At 35.9% G+C, this 16,286-nt stretch overlaps 1 protein-coding gene across 1 annotated transcript in view; it reads right to left on the reverse strand.

Annotated features, from left to right (window-relative positions):
• Positions 1 to 14,895, reverse strand: part of LOC143227819 (chymotrypsin B-like) — an 83,907-nt gene extending 69,012 nt beyond the window's left edge. Inside the window, exons 1-8 of the mRNA XM_076459080.1 lie at positions 14,746 to 14,895; positions 12,888 to 13,042; positions 10,217 to 10,454; positions 8,873 to 8,983; positions 5,918 to 6,131; positions 3,059 to 3,167; positions 2,373 to 2,508; positions 876 to 1,018 (exon numbers count right to left, since the gene is read on the reverse strand). Of these exons, the coding sequence (XP_076315195.1) occupies positions 876 to 1,018; positions 2,373 to 2,508; positions 3,059 to 3,167; positions 5,918 to 6,131; positions 8,873 to 8,983; positions 10,217 to 10,454; positions 12,888 to 13,042; positions 14,746 to 14,800 (1,161 nt within the window). The 5' untranslated portion in view covers positions 14,801 to 14,895. The remainder of the gene's footprint in view (positions 1 to 875; positions 1,019 to 2,372; positions 2,509 to 3,058; positions 3,168 to 5,917; positions 6,132 to 8,872; positions 8,984 to 10,216; positions 10,455 to 12,887; positions 13,043 to 14,745) is intronic.
• Between the last annotated feature and the right edge of the window lie 1,391 nt (positions 14,896 to 16,286).

A 16,286-nucleotide genomic window follows, 5' to 3' on the forward strand; every position in this document is an offset into this window, starting at 1 on the left:
CAGCAGAATACCCTTACCACCGCCCTTGGTTATTTTCATTTTATACTATTTGGCGATAAACCAAAGAACCTCTAAATCTTTAATATGTTGTTTGTTTTTCGTGAATTATTTGCTTGTTTGTAGCTCAAACACAAAATTACACGGTGCGGGTATCAAAACCAGGTTTCTAGAGTTGTAAGCCCGCAAATATATCGCTGTGCCAGTGGAAGGGAAAAGGTTATTTGTTATTTTGAATTAAGCACAAAGCTACTCAAAGGGGTATCTGTGCTCTGCCCACCACGGCTATCGAAACCCGGATTTTAGCATTGTAAGTCCGCAGACATTCCGCGGAGCCACTGGGAGGCGAAGGGAAAAAGGACATTTAACGTTTTTTTCAATAGAAACAAAAAGCACAAAAAATATAATATATTTCTTCCTGTTGATTTATGAATGGCTCGTGATTCAGACAACTCCCGCAGAAAATAGGTTTTGTTTATAGTGGGTTAACAAAACGAATCCAGGAAAGCAAAAAGTCAAAATACAAACACGAACACAAGTACTTCTATATAAAATCTTATACCTTGTTAATTCTTCTCTTGTCTAACATTAATAACGTTGAATATACATATAAGATATATGTACATATAATATACATATATGCATATAATATATAAACATGTTACATATACACATATAATGTACATATAATGCCACAATATTATATAAAGTGTTTTTAATTATTTATGGTATTGAGATAAAATGTGACTTTCTTTTAGCGTATTTATTTTTACCAACGATGTAACCGTGATTTCTCGGGGTGGAACCACCTGTATCGTAACTTCTTTAACGGTTTTACTCTTCTAATGTAGCAATTTCACGCTTGTAGAAACACTTACGAAACAAGGATTGATTCCACCATTGTCAGTTCCGCTGCAAATATTGGTTGGGCTTATCGAAAACGGCGTGTTGTAGTTGGAACAGGCTTCAAAATTAAATATTGGTACCATTGCTTGCTTCAAAACAGTACTGTGTCCGGTACCTGGCAAATAAAAATAGTGGGAGAAAATTTACTTAGTTTCATTAACAGTAAAATCTTGTGATTGACGCAGAAGCGTGTGTGTGTGTGTGTTTTCTTATAGCAAAGCCACATTGGGTTACCTGCTGAGCCCACCAAGGGGAATCGAACCCCTGCTTTTATCGTTGCAAATCCGGAGACATACCGCTGTACTAGCGGGGGATACGCAGAAGCGAATTAACTGAAACGACACTGCAGAAATGTAAACAAATAACAGAGATTAAAACAAAATGACAACTCTGTACTATGTTTTCATTCGTTAAAGGCCCGGCATGGCCAAGCGTGTTAAGGCGTGCGACTCGTAATCTGAGAGTCGTGGGTTCCCATCCACATCGCGCCAAACATGCTTGCCCTTTCAGCCGTGGGGGCGTTATAATGTGACGGTCAATCCCAATATTCGTTGGTAAAATAGTAGCCCAAGAGTTGGCGGTGGGTGGTGATGACTAGTTGCCTTCCCTCTGGTCTTACACTGCTAAATTAGGGACGGCTAGCACAGATAGCCCTCGAGTAGTTTTGTGCGAAATTCAAAAACAAACAAACATTCGTAAAAGGCACTTGCTTCTGGAAAGATTATCCAACAACTTAAACAAAAACGACAAAAAAATTAAAGTTTTTATTAAACACAAAGGTGCGCTACGTACTATCCGTGCCGAGCACAACTGAGATGTCCAACTTTGAATGTTAGCTTTAAGGACCCCCTCACCCACAACATTACCTTTGAACAACACTGGAAACCAAATGGTAATTTCTGTATTATATGTAGAAATAAATTAAACTGGCAAAATATCATTGATTATTTGCAATTCCCGAATTATCCTATCAAACTAAATTAATAATAATAAAGTACAACATAACTTAACTAGGAGGATGGAATGTTTTATTTATTGCTGATGTGAGTTCTTGTATAGAATTTCTATCAACTGGCGACGAAAGAATATTTTTTCTTCTTCTGAACTATGTTAAGAAATGGTGATAGAATAGGATAAAGGAAAACTGCGTGGTGGATGTCAATACACGAAATACCAACAGTAGTTCGAGGGAAATTCACAGGTGTTCGGTTGCTCTGAGGTTGTTACTCAACAGAGAATTTATTCGATTTACAAGTAGCTCTCAGAAATTGAAAGTCTCTCAAGCAAACTAAAAAAGATTCGATCGCAAATCGATTGAAACAGACACTAGAGTTCTATAAAATAATTCGAACACTGAGAAGAAAAGTGTAATGAGAAACTAAAATAATAGCAAAATACATGGTTGCGAAAGTATCCATATGTTAACCAAAGAATAATTTCGCTTCTAATTAAAAAACAAACACTCGTACCAATCGTATTTCCCCATCCTGTGACGTGACCCATAGTTCCGTCTTCCACACGTTCTTCGAGTTCCGGCAAGCATACAGGTTGTATGACGTCATTAAAACTCAAAGGAGCATTGAATCTGACTAATGCTATGTCTTCCTTCAAAAATACGTTTAGTATTACACGTATTAATAAAACATAACTTTATTCTTCGGTTTAAGAAATGAAAAAATAACACGATTATATTATTGAAATATTATTTGGTTTTTTAGTTGAATAAACAAAAATTAATATTACCTTTATTTTCCTTTTGGGAAGTGATTTTACTTTCAAATTACAATCATATCTATTTATAATATTTTACACATACCGTTAAATATAATTTCATTTTTTCAATTAAAAGAAATATTTGATTTAAGTACAGTTAGGTTTCAATAGGCTACTCCTGCCAGGTTAAAGGCAGTGGAGGGGTCAAAGTTTCAGTTTTAAAAATGCAATAACCTTCAGATAATGACAACAACTGTCTGTGAAAACTAGATATCCAACATGTGTACGTCACCAAAATTACCCTAAAAAACGATATGTTATTTACCAAATTTAATTAGTAAAGAGTTCACTGGTTAAAAGTATGATTTATTCCATCCTTAAAGTTAGTACTGGGTTATTTTATTTATAAGTGTAAATAAAGCAATAGACATCATGAACTCACCCACTTATAGAAGTACCAATCTGTAGGATACCGGAGAACCTCTTGCGGGTCTGCCATCCACCGATGATGATTTCCGAAATGAATGCGTACTTCTTCTTTATATTTATCCCTACAACAAAAGATGTCCCACTGAGAATTTTCTTAACTTATTACGACCTAAAGAAGAAGAATCCATACAGTTAGGTTTCTTTGGTTGATCCCATCAAGTCGGAACCTTGTATTAACCAAAGGTCATCTACCTTCTGATGAGTTTATTTTGTAACCCTTAAATCGTATAGTTAAGTTTCTTCTGTTGATCGAATCAAGTCGGAACCTTGCATTCACCAACGCTTATCTCCTTCTGAAGGGTTTACTTTGGAACCCTTAAACCGTGTAGTTAGATTTCTTTTGTTGATCCCATCATGTCGGAACCTTGCATTCACCAAAGCTCTCATTTTCCTTCTGATGGGTTTACTTTTTAACCCTTAAACTCTGTAGTTAGTTTTCTTTAGTTTACCCCATTAAGTCGATACTTTGCATTCACCAAACGCCATCATCCATCTAAAGAACTTATTTTGCAACCCTAAAATCGTGTAGATTATGTGCCATTAGTTGATTAAAGGTGCACTCATATACATGTGCGATATTTTAAGCACTGTGAATTTATATTTATACAAGTGTGTAGCATCGATGCTTCTGAATTCTTTATCACGCAACATTTTAAGATATTAATCCCCCCCCGGCGCAAAAAAAAAACGATCCAGATTTCGAAAAATGATTTCTGATCTGAGAAACTGATTGGAGGCACCAGACTACGTAACTCTAATCCAATAATACAACCTAAAAAGTTTCTTCTTCTGATTGAACAATTATACACACAAGTAAAATCTGCAAAATATCTTGTCAGGAACGTAAAGGTAGAAAGAAAGGAGACTGTGGTGTTTGTATGTGGTGCTTATCTTTTAATTCACACCCGAATAAAATAAATCATTTCAATTGAAAGTGATGATGAAAGTGGAGAAATAACAGTAATGAGAAGGACAAATGACCTGAGAGGTCAAAATCAAATTAGATTAGAATAAATCAAGGTGTATAATTTGTTTCTGGAGAATATGGAAACGCTGAGACCTCTAAAACCATTACTGCTACATTCAGCTATATATTTTTAATATTTCATGGATTTCATATCTGAAAGAAAAAGATTGTGAATACTAGAGTTTATTTTTACCAATGAACACCCTCTTGGACGTAATATTTCAAAATTTGGCCCTACGCCTAGAGGAGTAGGTTTTTTAGTGACCAGGGTCTTAAAATATAAACATTAGCCCAATCTCTCATTCGATTTATCACTTGTCACAGGCTTCTAGTACCTGAACGATAACTCTGAGAACATATAACACGAATAACGATGATTTGGTTCCCCGCAATTAGTACAACATGGATAAAACATTGTATAGCGTTGCTCTTATCGACAAACGAAACCATTTGTCACCGAGTTTCGTTGGATACCAACTCTTATCATTGACCAAGTCAAAGAAACAGAAGTAGGCATCTTACATAGATGGAGTATTTTTCATGCGTGCACAAAGTGCTGAATCAATAACAGATTAGGATTCGCATTTATTAGGGTTTTATATGGATGTACAAAAATAAACATGGAACCTTATACTTAAGAAATATATAACAAATATAGTAATGAAAAAAACTTTCTTAAGATACACAAAACAAAACAATTAATGTATGTTCAGGAACTATGTATATCAAATATACAGAAATGAAATAGAAACCCTCTAACACGAGCCCTTTCGAAAGGCCCACCTTTCAAAAGCGGTTGGTTTTACAGTGCTTCTATTTAATTTCTATCAAGACTGTCCCAGCATGGCCAGGTGGTTAAGGCACTCGACTCGTAATCTAAGTGTCGCGGTTTCGAATCCCCATAACTCCAAATATGCTTGCCATTTCAGCCGTGGGAGCAATATAATGTGCGATAAATCCCATTATTCGTTGGTAGAGGAGTAGCCCAAGTCAGCGATGAGTGGTGATGACTAGCTGCCTTCCCTCTAGTCTTACGCTACTAATTTAGGTACGTCTAGCGCAGGTAACCCTCGAGTACTTTGCACAAAATTCAAAACAAACCAAACTATCAAAACTTCTTTAACCTACGTGTTTTTCTAACATTTTAACATGCCCCCCGCTAATACAGCGGTATGTCTACGGATATACAACGCTAAAATCAGGGGTCTGATTCCCCTGGGTGAGCTCAGCAGATAGCCCGATGTGGCTTTGCTATAAGAAAAACACTCAAACATTTTAATAAGTATATTGAATCTAAAAAACAAAGGGGTTTTATAGCACTTCTTTCATATGATATGTATTGTGTAGGATACAGATTAAATGGACCCATGGCGTCCATTTTTCTCATAAGCTAACGAACTCGAGCTTTTTCTTATTCTTTGAGCCACAACATTCGTTTCCACCATACTTTCCACTATAGAACTGTATATGTACTACATCAGTTTGTAAAGAGAGTAAGTCCTGCTATACAATTATGGTGGGCTCTTTAGTGTGTGAACCACGTGGAATCAAACCTTGATTTTAACGATGTAATTCCCTATACTTACCGCTGTCCAGCAGGGTATTTTTTTATTTTAAGATAAGATAATCCGTTTCTTCTGGAATCATTAGTTGAAATAATAAAGATAAGTGCCTTCTTCGGTTCCCTGTGGTGGACATAACAGATAGCTCAATGTGGATTTGCTCTAAAAATACAAAGAGAGCACATACATATACGCACCAGTAGTTGAGAGGATATGAAGGTAAACTAACCAGTTTCTTCTAGAAATGTAAATTGGAAGAAGTATTGGTAAGACTTCTGCTTACTTAACACAGTGGGCAGCAGTCAAAATCCAGTTCCTGTTAACCACAGCACCACCACAGAAATGACCGCTGGGATATGTGTAAATGTATTGAAAGCTGACCTGCCAAGGCCAGCTGCCAGCTACAGCATCTCGGCCACCGACAATACGGTCACCGTTTCCTAATTCCGGTATTACGGGAGTCAAACCACAAATTTCCGGTTCTTCAGTTAGATGATCTTTGGGATAAAACATCGAGAGTGAAGTTCGTGGTTTACTTAGTACATAAACTTTAAATGTTTTGGCTGTTTCTGGAACGTTAATAGTTTCAACTATCACATTGTATTATCTAGAAACGTTTTGATATATCTTAAACAGGTGATTAATAAGTAGTTTCAATTCATTTTTTCCGTTGCAGTTAATGTTGCGTCGTTGCTTCCTAATGGCGAAAAAGTCTGAGAGCTTATAATGCTAAAAAAAAATAAAGTTTCAAAACCTCGAGGAGCTCCTCCTGTACTTTTGTGCAAACAAACAGAAAGCAGTCAAAGTTGCTAGTTGTTCAAAACCACTCATAGATTCGACGAACAACAGTTTGTCTATTTCCTGATTATTAGCTTATCCCTAACTATAAGCTTATCTCTAAGCACTAGGCAGTCTCTGACTATTATCCTATATATAACTAATAACGTATTCCTCATTATCAATCTAACAACCTATCGCTAATTGTTAGCTTATCTCCAATTGTTAGGTTATCCCTAACAATTAACCTATCCCTATTTGTATGGCTAAAATTTTCTGTTTTGTTGTTGTTGTTTTAGGTTCTTGTACATTTATCTGTATCTGTACGGTGGCACCTCCAAAATTACGCATTATGAAGCATTTTAAGTAAATATATTGCTTATTTATACCTGTATAATAATACTTACATGCATAAAGTCAACCAAGTGAGGAACGTGGAGAGTAGGATGGTTATTATTGTCTGGAAGGGGAATCACCTTCCATAAAAAACGTCAGGTAACTCTCCTTTTGGAGTTCTTTCTCTTTTCCGTCTCTTTGGACCGCTATAACCTGCTTGAGACTCACTAGACCTATTTCTCACTAAAAACTTGTCTAATGAGGTTTGTTTCTGCCTGCATTTTAAAATGTTTCTGAAGTAAGACGTGACATTGTCATTGAAAAGGTTTATGTTTCGGTTTGCTACAGCTTTGTAACTCTCCCTATTTTCCACACATTTCCTTGATTAGTGAACTAGGAACATCCTCCCTTCCCTCCTCCTCATCTGTTAACACTCCCTCAGTTACTTTCTGTTGCTGCTCCTTCTGAAGGTCTTGGAGTTCTTCCGTGGTGAGCTCAGTGTTGTGGTCTTCCAACAACTCCTCCACATTATCACCACTCACATTCAAGCCCATACACTTGCCTAGTGAGACAATATCCTCGACAACAGGCTCAGCCTCAAAGCCTTCAAAGTCTCTATCTACTACTGAGTTTGGCCACAATTTCTTCCAGACTGAGTTCATGGTCCTCAAAGACACTTCCCTTCAGGCTTTGTCTATGATCCTTAAGCAATGGAGGATATTAAAGTGATTTTTCCAGAACTCTCTGAGGGTTAACTCTGTGTCAGAGGTCACTTCAAAGCACCTTTGTAACAGTGCTTTGGTGTAGAGTTTCTTAAAGTTCGATATGACCTGCTGGTCCATGGGCTGAATGAGAGGAGTCGTGTTAGGGGGCAAGAGCTTCACCGTAATGAAACTGTACTCCTCCACCAACCCGCCCTCCAAGCCTGGTGGGTGAGCAGGTGCATTGTCTATCACAAGAAGGGCCTTGAGTGGCACCTGTTTTTTCGTGAGATAATTCTTTACATTTGGTACAAACACTTCATGGACCCACTCCATAAAAAATTGTTTGATTGCCCCTATTAGCCCTCCACATAACATTTAGTTTACTTTTCAGGACATTATTTTTCTTAAAAACTCTCGGGTTCTCAGAATGGTACACAAGCAGAGGCTTAAGTTTTAAGTCCCCACTTGCATTACTACATAACAATAAAGTTAGTTTGTCCTTCACTGGCTTGTGTCCTAACAGTGACTTCTCCTCCTTGGTGATGTAGGTCCTCTTTGGCATTTTCTTCCAAAAGATGCCTGTCTCATCACAGTTGAATACTTGTTGGGGAATAAAACCCTCAGCTTCTACATAGTCCTTGAATTCCCTAACAAATTTATCAGCAGCGTCTTTGTTAGAACTGACACCCTCCCTATGTCTCACCACACCATGTATGTCACTTCTCTTCCTAAATTTTTCAAACCACCCCTACTAGCCTTAAAGGCATCACTTTTATCAGCACTCATTCCAGGGATTTTTTCAGGAGGTCAGCATGCAACTGCTTTGCTTTCTCACAAATGATGGAATCAAAAATGCTATCACCAGCTAACTGTTTTTCGTTTACCCAAATCAACAACAGTTTTTCAACCTCTTCCATTGTTTGTGATCTTTGTTTCGTAAGCACTGTCACTCCTTTTGCAACATCAGCTCCTTTGATGACCTCTTTATTTTTCAGTATTGTGCAGACTGTAGACTTCACCATACCAAACTGTGTAGCAAGGTTAAACATGCGAACACCACTCTTATACTTCGCTATGAGACATTTTTTCACCTCTATTGTGGCTCTAACAACTTTTCTTTTGGTTTGCTGCTTTCATTATCCTTCTTTGACCCCATGGTGGCTTATTTAATCAGAATATTTAGAAAAACAACAAAAAAGAAAAACGAGAACGTTCACAGCAGATTTTAGCGGGGGTGTGGACTGAGCGACAGGTGAGGGTAAAATGTTTTGGGCAAGCTTGGTAAAAGAGTAGCCCAAGAGTTAGAGGTGGATGATGATGACTAGCTGCCTTCCCTCTGGTCTTACACTGCTAAATTAAAGACGGCTAGCGCAGATAGCCCTCAAGTAGCTTTGAGCGAAATTCAAAAACAAACAACTCACTGCATTGTTGTTCATCAGTTCCATCTCCGCAGTCGTCCAAAGTGTCACACACACGGTGTTCTTCCACACACTGACCAGTACGACACTGGAACTCTCCCTCTGGACACTTAACTTGAAGATAAAGAGAATCAATAAAATATAAATTTCACCTATAAGACTGACAGCTGCAATACCGTTATAAAACTATTCTTGTGTTTCCAGATAAATAATCCTATTATACTTTATAAGTGCTGATTTACATTATCCATCTATTTTTAATTTCTTTTAAATAAAGAATGTGATATACTTTTGATATTATCTTAATAAACGTAAAAGTTATTTTTCTATGCGAGTTTAAATACATTAAAAACTATCTGTGAATAAGTAAACACTTCTGAGGTTACATTGTCCACGTTTCTGCGCCATGTGCTTTTATTTGTTAACGAATCAGCGCATATTAATCAATATTAGGCCTATTTCAATTCTACGCCTTTGACGAAAATGGTCAACTCTTTTATAGGTTAAAATCGACTGAAAATACAATGAATAAGGATCATGGAAATCTAAACAGAGGCGCTGGTATACAAAACAAAGACCCAGTGGGTGTGTTTTTTCTTATAGCAAAGCCACATCAGGCTATCTGCTGAGACAACCGAGGGGAATCGAATCCCTGATTGTAGTATTGTAAATCCGAAGACTTACCGTTGTACTAGCGGGGGACCAAACGCTGTGGCAATATGCGATTCATAATACTATATAACACAAATTTTGTTCCTGTATAGTATGTGTTATTTCTTAATTGCTTATGTTGTAAAAGTTCAGAAAATGGCCATTATTCTCTTCAAAATTTGCTTTTGTGACCTGAATAATGAAATTTAGAAATTAACCTATTTTATATGTAAAAACGGGCAAATGTGCACATTTTTATTTACATAAGGTTTGAATAAAACAACACATGAATCAAGATGTACATGTATTTATTCTAAAGTTATACAGCAATATTTAAAAGTGAGAAGTTTTTGTAGATTTACGACTGTAATAGAAATCACTTTCACGTATCAACCCCGAAATATTGTCTCCCATCATGTTTTCGTTATAAGCTCCCAAGTTACAAAATCAAAGTTTGAAGATAAAAATAGGTCTTTTCCATTTACTTTAGGCATAAGCAATTGGGAAATAACATTTTCTGCCCAGAAAAAGTAAAAAATTTTTTACAAGGTGTAATCTTTGAGTGTTGTAGAAATTGGCCTGAATGTATTCAATCTGTACACGTCGCAATAAATTAGGCCGAATGAAAAATATAAATTATATCGTATCTGCAGTTGCTGCTTGGAATTTTTGATGAAAAAGTTACCGATTACTTACCGTCATTGTAGACGACTTTATATTCTATAGAAAAGCCCTTATATTCGTAAATTTCGTCACTAAAGAAGTACATCCGTAGATCCTTCCTGGCCGGAACCGTTACTGACGGCGGAATTTCATTTCCGCAGAAACGTTTTAGTGGAACAGGTCGTCCGATTCGATTGGTTAACTCCACGTGGTCATAGTTACAGTTATCACTCAACTCTATCTCCAGATCCAGAAATCGAAAGGTAATAAACTGGATCAGAGTGAACATGATAATAATGAAGTTCTTTTGCGGTTAGATTAATGTGTAGAGAAACACGATCTATTATAACATCCACCCCCCAAATAATATTGATGACATAAAGTTTTTTGATATGTGTTGCTCATCCCAAAAATGGCTTGAATCTATAAATACACTCATTTCATCGCAATATATTTTCCTGTAAGACTTCTTTAATTTACAGTTTCGAGAGTTTTTATTGGACGAAGAAATCGTGTTATGCAAACTATTAGGTTGAGGAATAATTCGTGAGCGTTTTTAAATAATTTCATTCAAGCATTACATGCAAGACTATACAATACTTCAATGCATGAACACATTACACCCAAAACATTTATTATGATACTTTATTTCATGTAATACCTAGGTATATAGTATGCATTGTTTTAAACGAAATTGCAAGAAATTAAATGCGAAAAGCAGATGGTGTCGATTTTGTCCACTTGACATTCCATTTAATGAGCTGAAAATGAAAGCAAAAATTAAAGACATATGAAAATCAAACACACCATCTATTAGAGCAAAAAATTATCTACCAAACGACATGAAATATTTTGCGAAAGCGTTTCATTTATGAATATATTTTTTAACTTGAAAAAACGCTCACGAATTATTCCTCAACCCAATATTATAAGCACAGTAGGAATGTGACAAATACACAATACACATTACTTACTCATGAACGTGTTTAACCACCAAATAACAAGTCTTCAAAAGTATCTGAGAGACACCCTTAGGTGATAAACAAACCATGGAACAATTAGAGGAAGTCAGCAAAACAGATACAAAAAAATCACAAACCACAAATTTCTCAATCTCACTTCCTGACTAACGTTGTTTAACGTTTCTAGCTGTGTAACAAACAGACTTACCTTGGTTATAAGTGCACAAAATAGAACGATAACAGAAACCACATGCTAGGATGCACTAAAAAGTGAGGAAACAAGGAAGGAATGGGCGTGATGTAATAAAATTTCTTTTGTGCAACATAAAAATAGATGTGCTCAACATCTGACTTCTGTGTTAATGATATTATACAAGTTATGGGTACCTACAAACGTGTCTTTCATTCTTCTATTTTTCCACTAACTAATCCGTGACGTCAATACACAAAAACTTCTTAGGATTTTTATTTATTTTATTGTATTGTAATTTTATCCACTTAAATAGCGAATGAACGAAATCTCGTTTCGTTCTCATGGATTTGCAAAAGGAAAGATAAATTGTAAAAAAACACAACATACAAGTTGTGGCTCCAACAGGTGTCATATATTTTTGTAGTGTTGTATAAACAGACTTTATAGTACATATATTGTCTCTAATAATTTGATTCACAGGAACCTCTACTAATTGTATGATAGACATAACTAAGTTTGATAAGTTTAGTCCACCTAGTTTATTGTGCATAGGAGAGAAAGGATAAACAAAGTAAGCATGGGCATAATGTGGAACACGCCCCTTGTGAGATTATACGAAATAAGTTTGATTACAATATGCCTATTCCTACCTTGTTTCCTCACTTTTTTCGCACCCTACGCTTTCAACTTTATAAACATATTTTTTTCAGTTACTAAATTTAAACGTACTCGTGTTTTTTATTTTCCCTTATTAAATTTGTAGACGTCACTACGTCTCGTTTTTAACTGTATTTAATTGAAGTCTCTTATCTCACAAAACCAAATACAACGAAAGACCATTATGGGAATCAACTGTTTTTAGCAGCTGTGCAAATCGATTTATGATAAGTTCAAACAGTTGCAGGTGATTTTTATCAGCGCACCAATACTGTATCGTTTCTTTGATGAGTGGAAATAGCTGTGGAAAGAATACAAGCTGAGAAGTTTTGCAATAAAGAAAAAGTACATTAGTTTGATGTACAAATAAGTTTGTTTTGTTTGTAGGTGGAAAGCCACATAGGGGGCTTCTTGTCCTCTCACCACTGCAGCGAAATGAACCCCGGATTTTAACGTTTTAAATGCTCAAACTTACCATTCATCTGCCAGAAAACTGTACTAGTAAGTTCGGTAGTATTTAATACCACGGATCGACACGGTGTCCAAATAATTCACATGCCGGAAAAACATCCTATTGAATTACTAAGCGAGAGATCGGCTTGTTAAAGGTCGAGCACGTTTGGTATGACAGGATTCGAACCCGCGACCCTCAAATTACCTTTAGGTAAGGTAAATGTTTCTCCTGATAGTAGTTAGTTTCCTGAAGCTAGACGGCCCTTTATTTTACTCGTGTCTGTTTACGGACGATGAAATTTCAAACGCATATTGGAAGTTCCAAATTTAGTAAACTTTGATTTTCCCTTATTTTTGACGGAGTTTTATATTAGTTACTAAATGTTATTCTGTATATATATAATAATTCTGATGATAGTTTTAGAAACGGTCCCATTACCTGATCATCGGCAATGCCATCTATCGAGTAGAAATCCCAAAAACACTGGGAATTTGGTGGGTATTTTCCAGTTTTGGGATCAGTTGGACTGTTGATAACTCCACTACGATCCTTAAGAAGAATCTCACGACAGGAATCGTCAGCACGAGACCAGTCTACATAAAAGTCCACATTTTAAAAATTACAGAGTAATACTTTACGAAACATTATTAACCGAGAAAGAATTATTCAACTTCATGTTGCACTACAACAATAAATAAATCTCAGTCTTCAGCAGTTGTGACTTAATAATGACGTGAGGAAAACACTCGAGAAAAGCCAATTACGACATAAATTCAAATTCTTAAAGTGTTCACGCTGCGTTACATTTTCATCTGCAATGTGTATTTTTAAATAATGTAATTAGGCCTATGGAATTGACGTGACAAATGGATTATCTAATCCTCTGTTTAAACGGCTCGGACATTGTGTCGCATTAGCGTTGATTGTTATTCAATCATTGTTTGTAATTATTATTTTAATTTGTTCGCTTTTTTGAAACAAGGACAGATGTTTTTTTAGGCATGATACACTTGCATTCTGTATAAAAGAATGACAGTCTGTCCATGTTACTTTGTCCAGAAAGCCTTGCTATCTCGATCAAATTAAAAATTCTTTTCGTGTTTAATTTATTATTTTTATTCATTTGCTCTGAAGCTTTATTTAATACAGTTTGTTTGTGTCTTTGCAGTTAAGCACAAAGCTACACAATGGGCTTTCTGTGCTGTACCTACTCCAGATGATGAAACCTTCACTCATCGCCGTGTCACTAGAGTGATGAGTTTGTGGGTTTTTTTTTTGTTTTGTTTTTTCAGTTTTGTTCTTCTTGGGTTTTTGAAAGAGGGAAAATAACAGTAGTCCATGTTTTAAGGGGTTTCTCATTTTACTTCAGTTATCCTTAACAGAAGACAAACACGAAAGCCCACATGCCCTTTCGTTTTAAATCTGTAAGCAAGACCAAAGTCATGTTATATTACCCAGTTTTGGAGACAAGACCACTTTTCTGTATTCCGGTCATACTTTAAAAAGTGGTACGGATCGTATTAAAGTCAATAAACTAAGATCAAACTTTTCCAATTTCATCAGTAAAATTTCATTTTAGAAATTGAAACTTTTTTAGTTAAGAGACTGACTGTTCGTCAGTCGTAAGCCTAATATTCATACATAAAGCGTAACATTAATGTGTTTCAGGTCTGATGTAACGAGTTAAAGGATATGTCATAATAATTAGTTTTTACCAAACGCTGTTTAACTTTTCTTACTATAACTTACAATGAATACAAAAATTTTATTTCACTCACATCAAAAGACAAGGCCCGGCATGGCCAAGCGTGTTCTCGTAATCTGAGGGTCGCGGGTTCGCCCCACAGTCGCGCCAAACATGCTCGACCTTTCAGCCGTGGGGGCGTTATATTGTGACGGTCAAACCCACTATTCGTTGGTAAAAGAGTAGCCCAGAAGTTGGCAGTGGGTGATGATGACTAGCTGCCTTCCCTCTAGTGTTACACTGCCAAATTAGGGACGGCTAGCACAGATAGCCCTCGGGTAGCTTTGTGCGAAATTCAAAACAAACAAACAAAGAATCAAAAGACAATTAACTATTAAGCCTCACCACCCAGCCCTCCGCTGGCTTAGCCTAATGTCTTATAGCTCTAAAAATCGGGATTCGATAACCATAACGAGTAGAGAACGTATAACTCATTATGTAACTTAAAACCAAAACAAATCAAATCATTTATTAAAGATAAAATTCAATTAAATAAACAAGATAATATTTATTTAATTTCTTGTAACGAGTACTAAATCACGTGACACTTACCAAGAAATACCAATAAGGCTAGAAAAACTTTACACGGTTCTTTTTCTCGCTTCATCACGACAAGTACGTTCAGATTCGTTAAATGCTTAATTCGTCCACGTTGTGAAACAGGACAAAGATTTAACTTTCCCTAGGTGACGCGTTGTATAATAGGACTATGATAAGGCCTGTGAGAAATGGGACACGTGAAAAACACATGTGAACTTCGAGATAACCATTTATTTGTTTCGTTTTAGCGCAAAGCTACACAGTACACTACCTGTTCTCTGTCTGCCATGGAGAATTAAACCTCAAATTTTGTGTTATAACACTGTAAACTCATTGCTGACCTACTGACGGACTCTGTGTTAAGAAGTACACAACGGGTACTAATAATAAAAACATAAAAAGAAAATGTGACTAAAAGGGCACTGATTATGCCAAGTTGTATTTAGACCTGTTCTGAAATAACTTTAGCAACAATATATAACCAAAACTAAGGCGCTGTTCAGACTAAAAATCTTAGCGCCATGTTCTACGATACTTTCCAGGCAATCTTGTACATGTTAACAGCAGCAGGGAGGTAGGCCCGATGACCAGGGAAAGGTAGAAAATCCAAACTACAGTCTTACTGATTACGAGTTTTAAATACGACAACCGGTGGTCATAAATTTCAGATCCAACAAATATTAATCAAGAAATTCAGGCCTAACGAATGTTAATCATGAGTTTGAAATCCAACTACTCTTAATGAAAAGTTTTATATCTAATTAACTGTGATTACAAGATTTAGATTCACTGAATGTTCATCATAAGTTTTAGATTTGACGAAAATAACAAAAAAGAATTTAAAAAAACATGTCTTAACTTCAGTGATTTTATTGGAAATTTTATACTATTGAAATTAATCAAACAGATAAAATAGTGTTCTACTGATAACTTGGAATAACTTACTTTAAAAGTGTAAACTTTGCTTATTATTCAACTTTACTTACATGTCACCTAATAATGTAAGTGTAGATTTTTTATTTCACAGTACTGTTCATCAAGTGGTATTTGTTTTAAGCTAATTTTTTTCATAAGACGTCGAGTGAGTCTCTGTCGTGTAATTATAAATAGTTTCACACAATGGGGTTTTACAGATGTTGACGTCGAAGGCTGTTTTGGTGATCCAAACGACATAACAAAAAATTTTATCATATGGATATGCATTAGTAATACACACAATAACCACACACATAATAAGTCTACGGATTTACAAAGCTAAAATAAGGGGTTCGATTCCCCTCGGGAGACTCAGCAGATAGCCCGATGTGGCTTTGCTATAAGAAAATACACAATAATAAAACCTACCATAAGTATATAAAAATATTAAGATTTAGCTACTAGATGTCACCACAGTACGTAACAGAACTCATGTCATTAGCCTAGTTCTAAGAGCTGTCGTTTGATGGTACTTTTACAGATCGTGTTGTTCGGTTGTTACATATCAACAATTATTAACGTATTTTGATGTGTGTTCATGAACACATATCTGAACATATATTTTATGTTAAGTTTAA

Source organism: Tachypleus tridentatus, chromosome 10 (assembly GCF_004210375.1).
Source record: "Tachypleus tridentatus isolate NWPU-2018 chromosome 10, ASM421037v1, whole genome shotgun sequence".
Taxonomy (NCBI): Eukaryota; Metazoa; Arthropoda; class Merostomata; order Xiphosura; family Limulidae; genus Tachypleus; species Tachypleus tridentatus.